This window comes from Parus major, chromosome 11 (assembly GCF_001522545.3).
Source record: "Parus major isolate Abel chromosome 11, Parus_major1.1, whole genome shotgun sequence".
NCBI classification, from domain to species: Eukaryota; Metazoa; Chordata; class Aves; order Passeriformes; family Paridae; genus Parus; species Parus major.
This window is the reverse complement of record NC_031780.1, coordinates 17,860,557-17,877,766: the sequence shown is the minus strand read 5'-3', so window position 1 is coordinate 17,877,766 and position 17,210 is coordinate 17,860,557. Positions and strand designations below refer to the sequence as shown.

Genomic DNA, 17,210 nt, shown 5'->3' with positions numbered 1-17,210 from the left:
GTGGAACTGATTATTTCTTATATTGGACTGTGTTTGAACAAACAGTTGGGGTTTTTTTATTTATAGTGATTCAGGTAAACTTATCTGTAAGTTTTCCCAAATACTTACTGCAATCAAGTTGTTCCCATGAATTAAATTTTAAAATATATGTGTTTGGCTCAGAATCACAATCCTTTTAATCTTTTTTCTCCCAGCGTGGTGTTAATACTGATAGTGGAAATGTCTCCAAAGAAGCTTCATTTGAGGGGATCAGCCAGTAAGTGACACAGCTTTTTTGTACATTAATTGTCACATGGTTATGTTGAATTAATTTTATATTTCAAATTAAATTCTATTCTTTCTTAATGAAAGGATGTTGAATGGCAGATCAGATGCCAAACATTTTATTTCCAGAGAAATTTTGATACATGTTTCAAATGACTTGAAATACAGTCTTTTTTTTTTTTTTTTAATCTCTCTTGCATCTAAGTTAATTCTCTTTCTCTGTGTTTATACTGTAGTTATTTAAAACCAAATAAACCCATCCTCATACATCCATTTCCACTTCTGAGATTGGAATATTTGATTTTCAGATTGAAGGAAAATTAATCTTTAAGAGTGGCCTCTTTCTCTTACTGAGTTCCTTGTACATTATTAGTCTAGATATTAGGCATTCTGGTAATGCACAGTCTTCTGAAAAAATGTTACATTTGAGGTGTAAAATAAAATCAGAAGTCACAAAAAAAAAGGAATTATCATTTCTCTGTCTACAGGTGAGCTTTTAGTGTCCTTAATGCTGTCCTTTTGTGAAGTTTGGCTACTAGTGAGGTAAAAATGTCTTCCTGCATGCAGTATTTTGAAAGGGCAGTAAACAGAAATACATCACAGCCTGCTCTGGGATGTGAGGATGATGGCCTCAATGTTTAATGATATACAATTGTCTGTTTTGTTATGATATCTTTTAAAGGAGATAATTTTCTGGTTTTAGCTCATGACTATGGCAAAAAAGAAGCAGACCTTCCTCATGAAAAAGCCTGTTAAAATAAACAGATGTGCTGAGATGTTGAGGCTTTTTTCTATGATTGTTGACTCCCAGTCACCCCACTATATTTTTTCCATCCTCCTCTATTAACAGCATGTTAATTCTGCAGTGAAGATTGTAAGGCACAGAATTTGCTGCAAGTCTGGGCACTCATTTGTATAGTCTGAGCTTGCTTCCTGCTGGGATCATTTCTTTGTGTCAAGAAATCTGGAATCTGATTTCACAATTACTTAATTCTTCCCTCCGTATCCTAAATGGGAATTTAATGGTTCTGTCAGGGATATTGGGAACAAGGTGCTGGGCATTTAGATGATGTGAGAGATTTTGGTTTCTTCAGGGCTGAGTTTTTTTGGGATACTCCCTCATGGGGAGTTTCACTTATCTTAGTTCTGTGTCAGGAAGAATATTCTCAAGGCTCGTTAGGCTCTTGTTTCTTTTGTTTATTAATATATTATTTAAAGACTTGGCAGGTCTTCTCCAGACCTGCTCAAGTTTAACCCACCATCACCTGGCTCAAATGGCACAAAATGGCCTGGAAATATGCAGTTCTTATATTTTTATACTTATTTTCACTTAATTAACAATAAACACGTAAATTTTATTTTTAGTGACTTAATGACTCAACACTTGTGTGTTGCACTGTGGTATTTTTGATTTAATCACTTACTATTACTCAAGAACTTCCAGAAGAAGATGAAGAAGAAAGAAGAAGAAGAAGAAGAAGGAGACAACATTTTAATTTTTTTATCTTGTCTTCTGTTTTTTAAACTAGTTGAAACCTTAAAGTTTAATTTCCTCACTCAGTGACTTAAAAAAACTTTCTAATTTATACACTTGCACTCTTAGTTTTTCTATTTAACTTTAACAGTTGTTTCCATGGTGTTATATGAAATTTAGTGCTTTGTTGTGTGTCAGAGCCAGGTATCAGAGATGAAGGCACACTCTCTGTGTCTCTGACTCCAACGTTTAGACATCTTTTGCTACCCACTGAGTTAAATATAAAGCATTCCACAATACAGGGAAGTCACTTCTAATGAGTGTTTGGTGTCCTTTCTGCTGTTACAACCAGTGTGAGTTCTGTGGCTTTGTCCATCTTACACTCTCCACATACATTTTGGAGGTGGACTACAAAATCTTTGTGGAGCAGTATCTCCAGTTTTATGATACACCTCCACAAGAAATATAAACAGTTATTAACTTCACTGGCAATTCTTTATTGGAATGATATAGAAAAGTCTGTTTGAACTACCAGAACCCCCTTTTTTACCCTGAATTTCACTAAACTCCATTTAAAGAGTTTAATTAGCAGCCCATTCACTGGTCAGCGTTAAGCTAGGAATCCACTCCATTTATCATTTCATTTGAGATTTTAATAGAGCATCTCCTACAACACTTAATGATATTAAAGCATTGGCTTCTCTGTTAGTGCTAAACTTTGTCTGGGTGCTCAAAGAGTTCTTCTCTATGCCTAGCAGGGATTTCCAGCTGTGGGCAGATATTTATCTTTTGAACTTGGCACGTGTGTGTCCCTCTCCACCCCTGAGCACCAGGTCATTCATTCTGCTGCCTTTGAAGGTCTGGTTGGTACCTTCCCCTCCCAAGCTCACTGATTTTTGTTGCTGGGTCAGCTCCCCTCTCCTGACAGAGACCATGCCTTCACACCACTTGTCACTGCAGCCTGTCTTTGAGCTCCCTAATTCTGTTGGTGTCTTCTCCTGGGCTGTGGTGGCTCTGTGAGCTCATGCTTGGTCCACATGCAGGGAGGTGCTCTGGAGGAGGGGGTGAGCTTCCTTTTAAATTTTGCTTGCCTCACATTTCTGTAACTGTCTATATAAGCCAGTCCATTTTATATTTGTTTTCAATACAGACCCTAATCAATTTCAACATTCCTGTTTTCCTGCTTCTCCACCTCTCCTGTGGCAAATGTTTCCTTTATAGAAAGATACATTTCAGATGTACTAATTGTTTCCAAGAGGATTGTACCCACAGCAATGTGTTCCTTCAAACTGTGCTTCCTCCTGCCTGCCTGTGTTCTCAGCTCAGCCAGGCTCTGCCCTGCCCATGATGCTCTCTTTTATGCCTGTTCTCCTGTTTGTTTTGTTTTCTGGCTTCCTGGCCAAGATCTGTTTTCTTGCTAGGACCATTTTGTGTTTCTCTTACTCTCATATATCTTTTTTCTCCTAGGTTGACCTGGCCTGGTGGGGTTTGGGGGCATGGGGGCATCATTTACTGATGGATAATAATGAAAAGAATACCTAATTTCCTGGAAAAGTTGAATCTTTTTGCTCTCTTTGCAGGCTGTTCATCTGCTTCTGTCAGAAGCTGTCTTTTTCTTGCCCTAGTGATGTTGCTTCACTGCCTTGCTTTTTGAACCTTTTGAACTTCTTCTGGAACATTATTACCTAAGCTATTTGGTTAATTTTTCTACTGTCATACATAGTCATTTGAGACAAAATGACTGCTGTGGTCTTGGGTTATTTCTGTGCCCTGAAGATGACCCTGAAGTTATTTTTGTCATGCTAGCGATAGCTAAGCTTGATCCTGTCCTGATTTTCGAGTCTATAGTGGTGGATCATTCTGTGGTTTCCATGAGTTTATGTAAGGGGTGGTGTCCTTCAGAAGAGCTGGTCTGTTGCTGCAGGCTGTGGGAACAGAGACCAGTGGTACAGAGAAGGTTCCCTGCTCTGCCAGGGGTGGCACCGAGGGTCAGTGAGGGACCAGCCTGGGACAGGACATGAGACAGGAGACCTGGACCATTTCCTGCTGCTGCTTCTGGTAACTCCCCTCAGGTCAGCTCTGTTTGCAGCTCTTTGGGGTCCTGCACAACTGGATTGCTCACTTGCCCCAGAAAGCCAGATAGAAGGCAGATTTCTAAAGTAGTTCTGGTGCTTTCTTTCCTAGAAACTGATATTTCTATTTGCTAATAGAGGCCAGTTCTGTGTTTGCAGGTTTTTTTCCCAATTCATGGATCCATTCTTCAGACTGGAAAATGTTCAGGATTTTCTTTAATCTAATCATGTCAGTTATGTACCCCTTGTAAAAATGCTTTGAAAGGATGTGATTCACTATACAGAAAATGGATTTTGAATCTGTAGGGTTGAACAGTAATGTGCCATATACTTTAAAACACTGTTGAATAAATCTTTTCTCACAGTGTTGGCAGGATTTTTTTCATCTTCAGAGTCAAGTGAAGTAAATGATGGACAGTTTAGGCAATGTACCTAATGTTCAAAGTTTTGCAGTGAATTCCTCTTTCTATATTGCATAGACTATCCATGTTGAAGAAGAGAGAAAAATTTAACATTGTGTATGAAAATGTTTTAGATTTTTATCATACAGACACACACAATGTATTCATTAAACTGACAAAAAGAGGTATCATTATACAGTGCTTTTATTTAGGAGGTGCAGATTTCTGGGGTTGTTTTAACTAATGAATTTTTCTTGCATGTGAAAGGACAACTGAGTATGAAATCAATTTGGACATGCCTCAAAGTGTTGTATTTCTTAGTTGTGCATTGATTAAATGAGAGCATTAATATGTTACAGATTGCAACTGTAGCAAATGCCAATTTGTTTTCTTCCTCAAGACCATGTATCTCATCATCTAAGTATTGTCAATTTGCAAATTGCAGAGAAATACAGAATTAGATTGCACCACCTAATCCTCCTAACATTAGGGTAGAACATGTTTTGTTATTTTGTTGAAGAGTAAATTGTTTACTGTCTCCTGAGATTAAAACCTTGCTGGGAAGCCATGGTCGGGGGATTTTATGTGCAGGTTTGTGCACAAATTATGTGAGTTAAACACCATTTGTTTACTCATACTGTTGGTGGTGAAAAGCTCTTCCTAATGAGTTGAAGCAGTAGCTTTGAGGATGTGGTTGGTTTGTTTAGCTGTGTTGTTTGGTAGATGACCTGGTTCTGGCCAGGCTGGGGTTAGTTTTCTGCAGTGTCTGGGAGGGGCATGGCCAGGCCAGGTGTTGTTCTGTACCAGCTCATGTCACTGCTGGGGGCTGGGGAAGGGACTCTTTTGCTTTGGAGAAGAAGGATGTTCCTTCCTGCAGAGAAATATTTGGGGAGGAGTGGTCCCATTCCATGTTTTTATTGTCAAGGGTTTTTCCATGTAAATATTTTCTTTGATTTATACCTTTTATTCTTAATTTGTTGCTGTTCCTGTTCCTGTTCATTTTCTTATCTCATTGCTGTTTCTAGAAAATTATTCTTGTCTCAACCCATGATCTTTGCCTTTTGTACTTCCACTTGGAGGAGGGAGGGAAGCAAGTGGCACAGTGTTCTTTTATGAGGTTCATGTTTGGCTCATTTATCTTTTGATTTCATCCATTTGTGCTTGCAGTTAGTGATCAATTCAGTTTTTTGAAATGTGGATTTTCAGAGTCAAAGTCAGCTGCCTTCTGTAACTGCCCTTCCCTGTGCTTTATTTTCTTTTGTTACTTCCCAGTAACCACATAGTTTACTCCTATTTGCATAGAGCTGGTGTTGGACACTCCAGTGCTGCACTGTCTCCTTACATTTGCCTTCACTGATCAGTTTTCTGTCTGACATACTGATGACATTATTGAGAGGTTTTGTGTCTGTTGTTACAGCTGCAGGATAATTCTGTGTCTTGGTTTTCTGTGCTGATGTCACGTGCTGTGTTCTCCAGCCACACAGGGAGCTCAGGCTTTTGGGCTCTTAGAATATTCATAGATTAATTTTACTATGTGATTCATATATCTTCTTCCATATAAATTTTATTTTATTTATTTTATTATCTCTATACTATTTTACTATCTTTTACTTCTTACTACTTTAGTATTTCTTTCCTTCTACTATTGTAGAATTATTTCTGCAATGGTGTTCATCAGTGATAATTTTTGAGATGGTGATGATTAAATTGAAAATACACCCTTTGGATACTTTCTTGTTTCCAAGTGACCAATTTTATTACATAACTGCGTTTTTCTGTGACTGGTGGGTGACTTTTTGCCTTGAGTTGTTTTTACAGTGATTTCTCATTAATACCCAAATATTGAATACCATACAGCTTGTCCCTGTTGATGTTGTAATAAGTTTTTAGTTTGTGTCTTGGTGTAGAAACACAGAGCTACTAGCACTTCTCCTTATTAGGGTTTTATAAGTTTATGAGCATCTGTTTTTGAAAAAGAGAAACATAGGGGTTTTTCTCCTGCTTTCTCAGGACACAGGGAGACCCTAACACAATTAAAAGCTAAGTAACTTTTTTTAAAATTGGATTTGTGCTTTCATTGGTCCCTTCTGAGGTATAAAGAATGGTTATTAACCTGGAATAGATTTAATTTTTTCCTTCAAAAATGCAGGACAATGAAGTTGCCTCATAACATTCTTTTGAAGAGCTGTTGAGAGGTGGTAGCATTTTAATTCTCTTAAATACCCTAACTGGAGAGCCAGCAGTCCTTAGAAGACCAAAAATATCTTTGATGCAGAACACTCCTTAGACATTTAAATTGTAAACAAAAAAATCCCTGTAACAATGCTTGAAAATCCATTTCTGTTCCACCTAATTACTCAGCTCCTTAATTTATTGGCCACTGTAGTGTTATTGTTTAGAGAGCTTCAAAATCATTCCAAGAAAAACAGTGAAGTGTCAGAGGCCAAGGCAAGTTGGAAGCTTCTGTTTTGCTTCTTGTGTAGATTAGAAAAGAGATGGAGAGGTCATTTTTCTTTTCACCATCCTCTAGGCTAGCTTGTTTATCACATGGCCACCTTCTGTGCAAACAGAAGTGGAAAGGCAGGAAACAAAGGAAGAAATCTGCAATTCACTGGGTTTAATTTCACTGAAGGGTGTTGGAGGAACAAAGTAAAAATCACAATAATTTGGAAGGAACATCTGTAGGTCAGTCTGGTTCATCTCACACTCACAGCAGTGAACTGATAATCTAACATTTAATCATTGTTAAAAGAAGCATGTCTCAAACATACTGTTACACTGGCTTCTTCACATTCTCAAAATTATGTATCTGGTTTAGTCTCACATATTTCAAAATTAAATGCATTCTTCTCTCTGGGTTCTCTATTGAATTCCCATACAATACTTGTTTTCACTTCCTTGGGGAAGACATGGTTAAAAAGAAGGAGTATGTAATCTCTGCTATTGTGTCTGGCTGCTTTTTAATATTAGTGTCTTTGGCTTTTTTTAGATTTAATGTCAACAACAAAATTCTTCATCCTGAAATTGCAGAATGGTGAGTAACATAAAGTCTTTCTCTTTGAGCAGTGTTGAACATGCTTATACTGTGCCATTGCTTCAGAGAGATTCCCTCAGCAGAAGCCTCCTGCTTTACCACAGGAGTTTTAAGTTGATTTCATGTTATGGACTGGAAATAATGTACAAATGTAGCAATAGGGCTAGGTAACAGCATTGAAAACCAAAGAATTTGTGTAACATTTCTTAAGCATTGTGTCTGGATACACATTTCTCTAGGATATGTTAGGGTTTAAGTCACATTTGTGTAAATATGAATTGTGTGAGTGGGAAAAGAACTGAAGATAATTTATGTTCTAGCAACAGAAATCAAATGTAGATCAAAACTCTTGTCTAAACAGGTAGTATTTAATTAGGTGTTATTTCTTCTCCAGGATTTATTTGAATAGCCTTAATTTTGTTGAATTATTATTCATATACCTGTACTTTGTAATTCTTGGGGAATTCTGCTGTAGCCTATCTGAAACAAACAAACTAGATGTGTGACTAACTGCATTTTACCAGTTTTCCTCTTTTGGCCAACATTGCTGACTTTGTCCACAGGATTGCTCCATAACTAAGGCTCTCTAGTTTTCCATTTAGGAAATTACTGAAGAAAGAACATAGTGGATTTTTGTTAATGAATTAGGTTTTTAATCTAAGCTTTTTTTTTTGTGTATTCATCTAGAAATGAGGAAGCAAATCCTTAGTTAAGACAGATAAGCTTAAAATACAAAACACAGGTGCACAGTGACTACCATTGTTGTATTGTATTGCATGCTCCTACATATTATGCTTTTTAATGTTTATTTTCAGCATGTATGCTGAGAACCATCTTCTGCTGTCTCCATCTACAGCTAATTGCCAGCTTGAAAACCGTGGAGATGTTTTTTGAACATCAGTGATTTCAGAACATTTAGAATTATTAAAAGGTCACAGATCTGTTGTGGCAGATATTTTTCATTGCTTGGCAGGACACAAAGCTGCAAAAGGGAAGTGGGGAGGATTTGTGTAGAGGTTGTTCCATCCCTGAGCTGTGGTTGGGGCTGGAGCTGTGGTAGTGGACTCATTGCTCCTGCTCCTGATGAGTGTAAGAGGGGCTGCTGATTTTTAGATCTTGCCTATTCTGTCCTTCTAGAATTTATGTCGTTCCTTTTCCTAAACAGGGAAGTTATGCTGTAGGCTTGCTGTCTGAATTTAAGAGGGGTGAGGAAGAGGACTGGAGAGGGCCCTGTCTGACTTCCCAGCTTTGCTGTGAAGACACAGCAGGACAGCAGGGACAGAGGTGGCAATTTCACCTGCAGAAGGCTTTGGACTAGGGCTACAGACTTTTTCCCAGGGTAGCTTTCAGGTTGTTTCCATCCACCTTACCAAGGTGTCATAAGCTTTTCTCCTCTGGGGTTTCAATTAAAGGGAGATTAACTCTCCTTTATGAAGCTCAGGTATGGGCAAACATAAGGTCCATGCCCTGGAGGTTGTACTGAGAGAGCTGGAGCACTGAGGCAGTAGAAGGGCAGCACTTGGAGCCAGGGTGGAAAAAATCATCTCTTCAGTGAATTAATTGTGAGTGGCAGCTTGGAATTCTGATTTAGTTCTTCCTGCAGCCTCACAGGTGAGGCATGCTTGGTATGCACCTTCCCTACACCTGGCTTCAAGGAAAGGGAATTCTAAATAAAAAGAGGTCAGAAATTTGTATTCAATAATTTTTAAAAGGTTTTACTGAGTTTGGTGGCTTTCATTTTAAGTCAGAAGTGTGTTAAAGGTGGCTGTTAGGACTTAAGTGTCTGGTGAAGTTAACACGTGAATGACAGGTCATGTATATTAAAGCTTACTAAAGTAGAAATCTGCTTGGAATGTCAAGTTACCAGCCAAGAAAGTTTGTTTGGAAAGCAATATTTCTAGAGTTAAGAAAATTTTTCGTTTAGGAAGATGAATTCTTTTGGGTTATATTCTGGGGTAGGAAATTGCACCCTTTGAATCATCTCCTTTGCAGGGATGCATTTCATTTCAGATTTGGCAAGCTCTGAACTACTGTGTTTTACATGGTACTTGTCAGAAAAACTTTGCTCTATGCCATGCTGTCAAACTGCCAGCTAGAGATGAAATGGCTGAGCTTCCTGCAGCAGCCAGGGAGAACTGGGAGCTACAAAAAGCAGCTCTAGTATTATACAAGCTTCTAATAAAATGCAGAAAAAATGGTTCTATACTGTCAAAAGGCAAAATGTTTGTGGTTAAGGATCTGTTGCCTCTCTTGCTTACGTTTTCAAGATCTCATAATTTTCTGACTTGGTATGGAACTTAAAGATAAAACAGAAGAATTCAACCTTACACTGGATTTCAGCAGTTTGCAGATGGTGTTCTAATTTTATTTTTTTTTTCATTTTATTGAGTGGGTGTATTTCCAAACAAATTTTAAAACTTTTATTTTAAATTTAAAGGCTTCCACTCCAAATTTCATAATGAAAGGATATGCTAAGTATTGATTCCAGTGTTTTGCAAAGAAAATGTCATCTAACAGAAGAAAGAATTCAAACTTGTCCAAATTATCTCCTCAGTAATCAGGAGTTTTTTTGACTCCAACACTTAGTCAAATGGCCTTTTGTTCCTGTAATTTGCCAGTGTCTATCATAATCATGTTGTTGCTAGGAGTAAACATTTAGTGTTTTAAAATTTAAAATTTAAAATGTTTAGTAAGTGTTTCTCTTTGTGCTGCATATATATATATATACTCTATTTTCCTGTAATCTCAATGCAAATGGGGTTTGATAGTTTAATGTGAAAGATTTCATATGGTCTGTATTTTGCAGTATTTTGATGGAATGCTATAATTATTTCTTTATGAAAACTGATCTGTATGTTAACATCTTAAAACTGTGCAGTCACTTTTTGTGTTTTCAGAGGTTTTTCTATCTATGCTGTAAACCTCTTAACATTTTTTTGAACTCCTGTCTTTGGTGTTCATGCACCTGTCTTTCAGAATTGTACTGTGATGGCTCTCCTTTTCATATGTGCATTGCTCTGTTTGCTGGCTTTGATGCTAATTCAGTCTGCAAGTTTTTATGTATTGCAGAAGAACATAAATGTATAAACTGTGGTAGAGAAATTTCTGTAAATAAAATGTGGAAAGGTAACAGCAAAGGTGAGAAAGGGTAAAAATAAGGCAGGCCTGTGAAGTCTGCCCACACAGACATAATCCTTACCTATTAGGTGGTCTGTAAATCTAATATTTCCAGAAGGAAAAGGAGGAGTGGACATTCCCAGGTGTTTTTCATGTATATCACAGAAAGGAGACATTAAGGATGCACACATGCACTAAAAAGCAGCAAAACAAGCCAGCTGATAAAACACTGATCTGATAACTGGAAACAAATACTTCTGGCAGCATTATCAGAGCTGCAGAATGCACATAGAGAACCAATTTATGTATCTTTGAGGAGAGCACTGCTGTAGGAAAATACAGTTATGTGAGTTTCAGCCTCATAACAGCCTCAAATTCTATATGCTCTTGAGCACTTGATTAGGTCATGCATGTAATTTGGTATTCAGACATTTAAAATGCCCAAATGCACTTTCAGGGTTGAAATGCTGCTTGTTTATATTAAAAGTTTCTCTGTCCTGTTGGATGACTGACATGTGTGAAAAGACCAGCTGCTCTTATGGCTAAGTGAAAATAAAAGCAGAAAATGAGTGTAAAAGGAGAATGAGGAAGAAGAAATGTTTTTACACTGGTAAAATGAGGGGGGGAAATATGAAAGTTTTAGGTCAGTCCTGACAGTCAGAGACTTGTGCCTGTATTTCAACTGGATTGCACTGAGTGACCCCCCTGCTAATCTGAGGAGTGCTTTACATGTGGAACCTGGACATTGTGGCAATTGCATTAGCCAGAGCCTGGCTCATTATTTGTTCCATTATAATATTAATGCAGTTGTGCAGAGGCTGTAACTGATCCAAGAGCTGTTTTTAATAGAATGTTGAAGTTCACATTCATGAAAAAAGGTGGGGTTTTCTTCCTGTCCTTATTTTGGAAGTGGGGGAAAACATCATGAGAACTGTGGCATGATTGCCCTGAAGTGCCAAGCACTGCTGTAACCCTGCCTTGGGGGGATGCTGCTTTTTGCAGTGTCAGAAGGGTGAAAAGGTGGTGAAATACAGGCTTTTCTACTACCCAGACATGATGTGGGAGCTCCACCAACCATACCACCCTAGCACAGGAGCCCAGTGTCTGGTGTAGGGTGAAGCTGATTCTGTTCACTGTACAACTGTAAATCCTCCTTCTTTTCCTTCTGGTGGTTGGGGGTTTTTTTGGTCTCAGAATGACTAAATATTTTCTGTAAAGTATTTCAGTGCTTGACCTTGTGTACATGAAGGGGTTGCATTGCATAAATAGTCTGAGGCTGAGCATGAATTTCTATATTTGAACAGATACCTGAGAAGTTGTGATCTAATACAAATACCTTGATCCTGAAGTCTTTGGCCCAAATCAAGGAAAAGTCAAGGGAAATGGTTTCTAACACTCTCTGCACTTGCTGTGGAGCAGTTACTGACTTTTATTACTAGCAGATTCCAACAAAGAGATTAGACAGCTGAATTATGGAACAACCTATTTTTTGGGCAATTGCAGATCATGGATATGTACTGTATACTGAAAGGAATATAAAGGCACATCAAATAAGTATTAAATTATCCTGCTAGCACATGCAGTCTTCCAAGGAATAGGATTTTTTTAAAAAAAAATTAAAAATCTATAAGCTTTTGCTGCTTCATTCTAACTGGAATATATTTGAGCCACTCTTTTTTATGTCTTGGCTGAAAGACAGGAGTGGAAGTTTATTTCCTCACTCATGGTCAGCAGATTTTACCATCCCAGTGTAATTTCTTCACCTGGGTGTGCATTTTAAAACCTTGTACTTCTCATTCTCAATTGCATAGTGATTATTTTGTGTCATATTCCATTTGACTTAAAAAGCCAATCCACTCCCCTCTGCAGTGTTTCTGTTTGTAGAAGCATTTTGATCAAGATGAGGATTTTACAAAGATACCTTTACTCTTGCCATAAGAGTTGTGTTTGGAAGGGAGTGGCTGTGCTGTAGTAAAGCACCGTCTGTGGGAAATGCTGTAATCTCACATCAGAGGCACTGATGGCTGAGAAACCTGTTTCTGGACTCAATAAAACAAACTACAGAGCAGAAATACAGTAAATAGTTTTCTACAGCAGTGTGAGGAGGAGCATGTAACAATAAAAAGAGGGGTCTTGGTGGCAGTTTCAAAGTATAACAGTTATGGTTCTTTGTAACTGCTGCAAACCCTGGAGTGCAGCTTGAAAATGTGATTGAAATATTTTCATGCAATTCAATAGATGTAGTTCTGTACTTTGTAAACAGTAAGTGTGTACTTCACAGCTGCCTTTGAGATGGGCATGAAAAATACTAGGAATTCAGTTTGTGTAACAGTGGAAGGAGTATGTGGTGTTTAATAGAGGTTATGGAACTGTGTCTGCTTTACTGAGCATGTCACACTCAATAGCTGCTTTTATTTGAAATACATGATAGAAATACATGCAGAGAAGAGTTAAACAGTGCATTTTTGACATGAGTTCAGAGGAGAGTATCAAGGCACATAAACATACGTGAATTCAATATCTCATTAGGCACAAAGAGTAGGATGGGGTTTTTAGGGCATTGGTTTGTTTGGGGTTTTATGTTTTTTATCTTCCTTTGGAAGCATGTGAAAGAATGGACACCATGGCTTTAATTACTGCTGCTATGGTTTCTGAATTTTATGGTTTGGGTTTTTTAATACCAAACAAAAATAGCATTTTTTCACACCACCCCCTGCCCACCTTTTGCAAATAGGTGGGAGCTGGGATTGTGCTGAACAGAAATTCTGGAACTCTGGGAATTTAAATATGCAAAATAGTTTTAAATTGGGTTTGAAATGAAATCAAGCATGCTTGTAGAAATGTTCCATTTGAATTATTGTTAGAGTTATGGTAAATGCAGAATTGCATTGGTTTTGTTTCTAATGTATTGTAGAATGAGCTGAAAAAATGTTGGTTGAACCACTTGTTTGTAAGTATTAAATAGGGCAGGATGATGTTTGAAATTCTTGTGACTTCCCTTTGTGAGATTGTTTTGCTAATGCTGAATCAATGCCAACAATACTTTGCTGTCATGAATACTGTAATAGGTGTTTGCTCTTGAGGTGTACTTGATCTAATCTTATTATAGGCAATGCATATTATTTTCAGGGCTTTTTTCATTTTGCATTCTTTAGCTGTGAAGTTGCAGTCTAACATGCTATCTGTTGTTCTTCTCTTTAAGTCGTGTCATTAAGACAGACATGGAGTTGGAAGTTCTGCGCTACACCAATAAAATCTCCAGTGAAGCTCATAAAGAGGTAATGGATCCTTTACCGTTAATAATTTTTGCTCTTAGTGTAGCAGTGGTACTCAGAAAATGTCCCCAGCAACCCAGAATTGCTTAGTAATAAAATAATGGAAAGGCTGGATAGAAATAAGAGGATAATATCCCTCCTATTACAGCCCAGTAATATACCTTGCATTGTCCTTGAACTCACTGGTGCGTTTGTGATGTGTGAGAAATGAAGTGTGGGTAGCTCACCTCAGCAGAAGGTGACCTGCTTGCAGTCTGTCTGTTCTGTGTGCACAAATACCTATGTAACAATGGAGAAAGAGAAGATCATGGTTAGTCAGGCCCATGTGCAGCTCTGAAAAGTTGAACTAGCAGGTAACTGTGCCCAGGTCCTGGTGGGCTGGGGAAGTCTTTCCATGCGCAGTGTAGGACAGGGAAGGGATTCCTCAGGGTGCTCCTCAGAGCTGGGTTTGTCCCTGGGGCAGTGCTGAGCCCTGCTGTTCTGTGGCTGCCAGTGTGACAATGACAGCTCCAGGCTCTCAGCAGGGCTGCTCAGGTTGGACCTGGCACTACACCAGGGGAGCTGCACTCCTCTCCTGGTGGTGATGACAAAATCAATTTGGGTGTCAGTCCTGTACTCCACAGAGTGATGCAGATCTGCCCCTGGGCTCTGAGAGTGGTGATGAGCAGAGGGAGCTTAGGTAAAAGTAGCTGATGAGGTCACTGGCTCAGATGTTGTCTTGGCTCCTGCTCCTCAGATATCCGAACTATGAAGTAAGAATGTTTTAAAATGAATGTTGTAAAATTGAAAATTCAAAGGATAGTCATTTTGCATTTGTGCTCCTTGGTTTTTCATCATCCTTGAATAATCTTATCACATCTGAGAGTACTGTTTTCTGTAGAGCAGCTGCCTAGAACTTCTGCAATACGGAAACAGACAAGGGAGTAAAACTTTCTTAGCAAATCTGAGAACAAGGATCAGATTTAAGACTTGTAAACCAGCAGTAACTCTAGTGGTTTTCTGTTGATTCAGATTTCAAAGTATATGAGAGACTCTCCCATTGTAGGATAATCCAGTTCATAGCTTTGTTTTGCCTAAGTAGAACAAAAGGTCTTGCTGCCATGTTCACCACAGCTTTCACAACTGAACACTGGCATTTTGATGAGCTGCACTTCATTAGGATATGGTAGTTTGGCAATTAAACTTGCTTTATTGCTGGAGACTGCAGGCATTTTTAAAGATTAAAGTGTTTGATTCCAGTGTAGTTTTAAAATGCATCTACTGATGTAAATTTAAATGAAGTACAGATGATATTTTTGTAATATAGGTTTCTCTGGAGATAGTCACAAGTTGTAAATTTATAAATATGAGATTCCCTCCCACTGTGATGGTCCCATGCTAATATGTATCTTACAGGTAATGAAGGCCGTAAAAGTAGGAATGAAAGAATACGAGATGGAGAGGTAAGAGTTCTTACACTAATTATAATAAAAAAAATAATATCTCTGTACTAGGGGGAAAAACAATAGCTGAGACAATGCAGTAGCATGGATTCAGTTGAGACTGAGAGTTCATTGCTGTTTTAAGGCCATTGTAAGCATTATTTTGTTGTTTTGAGGTGGTACTTCATCTGTTTCAAACATGTATTTGATATGGGGTGATTATTTTTTGGTTAAGCGTAGCATATCTCTCTTCCTGGAGTTACAGTAATTTACAGAAGCTTGATGAAGTAGCTGTTTTCATTGTTTGAAGCCATCCAATAAAATGGTGTTTATGGTTAAACATTGCCTTTAGTCTGGTTATGCTTAGAAGGCTGCATGAGTGGGTGTTTAAGAGTCTTAGGAAAAGGCTGTGTTCAATTGTATTTTGCCTGCAATTCCAAGGCAGCAGTACCTGTGCTTAGCCTGCACAAGGATCTCAGCTCACACGTGTGGTGAGTGTTCTACAGCTGCTGAGAAGTCAATAAGAAAGCAGCAGACATCTGTTGTGTTGAGGAGAACCTGCTGTACATCCAAGAGGGGTTTGGCTGGTCCTGAGACACTGATGATGTGTCTAGATCTAAGGAAAACATTGCCTCCTCTCTTGAATCAACATTTACATGAAAGCATCAGCATTTATCATATAAAACACGGTTTTGATCATCAAGTCCATTTATTTTTAGCTTGTACATGGTATTTTCAATTTTCAAAGTATTTGCATAATGAAGAAATAGAAAATAGCAGTCATATGTCATTTACTGTTCTTTCTTGGCAGTAGTTTTTCAAAGGCTTCTAAGTAGGCTAGAGCAGCACCCAGGGAAGGGACTATAAAGAGACCACAATATTTGTCATTAGAATTTCAAGGTAGCTCAAAAGACCTTAGAACATATGTAATGTGGAGAAACTAATGTTACATTTAAGCAGTTTAAATTTCTGCAGATACTATAGGCTCATGCCTATAATTTTTCAGTGCCTCAAATTGCATTTACATATACCAGCAGGTGACAGGGAAAAAAGAATATATTATTTGCATTCTGTCCTTAACTTTATTTATGAACTTTCTTTGTGTTAATTTTACTCACTGACCATGCTGTACATGCTGATAGTCAAATTTTGGCTCTGAAAGTCATTAGCAATCAAAAATTTCCCTAGAGCAAAATTTTTTCTCAGGTGCTTTTAAATGTCATGATCCTGGCAGTTTGATTTAAATGTCATACAACAACTATCTATATAAACATTCTTCTGTAAGTCTACAAGGTATATTACCTTTTTTCTCCAGGACTTTCATTCTTCCCTGGCTAGCTCCTTCCATACACATCAACCTTTTGAAAAGATTATTTGTGTCTTTCAATTGAAAATAAAGAAATAAATTAAGCAGCTAGTACACCTACTTAAAATTGCCTTCTATTCTTCCATACATCTTGATGGATTACACCTCTTGAAAGAGTTTGCAGGTATTTAGCTAATGAAAGAGGTCTTGGCAGACTGCTCTACTGTGTCTGCCTTGGAGACTATAATTAGAATTTCAGTTTCTTTTACTGGTGGAATTCATCCCTGCACTCTTTCCTTTAGGGGAAAAGGGCCCTAAAAATTTAAATGCTGTCTGCTATTCTTCTGTCTGCTAGGAAGAATAATGGCAGAGATCCCAAAAGCAATTAAAATTTTCTGTTACTGGATCTAAGACCAAAGTGTTGCCTTTCTTTGTCCATTTGGTTAAACACTGGTAAGTGATTTTGAACCAGTAATGTGTTAATGCTGAGATATATAAAAAATAAGTGCATTTAACTGCAACTCCAATCAGCCCTGACTTCTTTTCTGGTTTGATATTATTTAACTTTAATGCGTGGTTGGTTGACTTTAAGGAGACAGCCAAGGCAATTATCTACAAACAGTAATTCACAGCATGTATAATTGCATATAGTCATTTTGGTAGGTCAGATTCTGGGCTTTCTCTGAAGCAGTTTGTTTAGTATTTGTGCTTATCTCATATTTAATTAATCTTCTTTAATTAATGGCTTTTAATTATGAAACTGCTCTGTAGCGAATATACTGTTAAAAGTATGGTAAAATGGTAAAAAAATCCCTTTAGCTTGAGAAGTGTGTGAGTATAATCTGT

The 17,210-nt window shown here is 37.9% G+C and overlaps 1 protein-coding gene across 1 annotated transcript in view; it reads left to right on the top strand.

Moving 5' to 3' along the window:
* Positions 1-17,210, top strand: part of PEPD (peptidase D) — a gene marked incomplete at its 5' end in the record, with an annotated part of 129,754 nt that overhangs the window by 20,749 nt on the left and 91,795 nt on the right. Inside the window, 4 exons of the mRNA XM_015639564.2 lie at positions 195-256; positions 7,201-7,245; positions 13,565-13,640; positions 15,033-15,079. Coding sequence (XP_015495050.2) covers positions 195-256; positions 7,201-7,245; positions 13,565-13,640; positions 15,033-15,079 — 230 coding nt within the window. The remainder of the gene's footprint in view (positions 1-194; positions 257-7,200; positions 7,246-13,564; positions 13,641-15,032; positions 15,080-17,210) is intronic.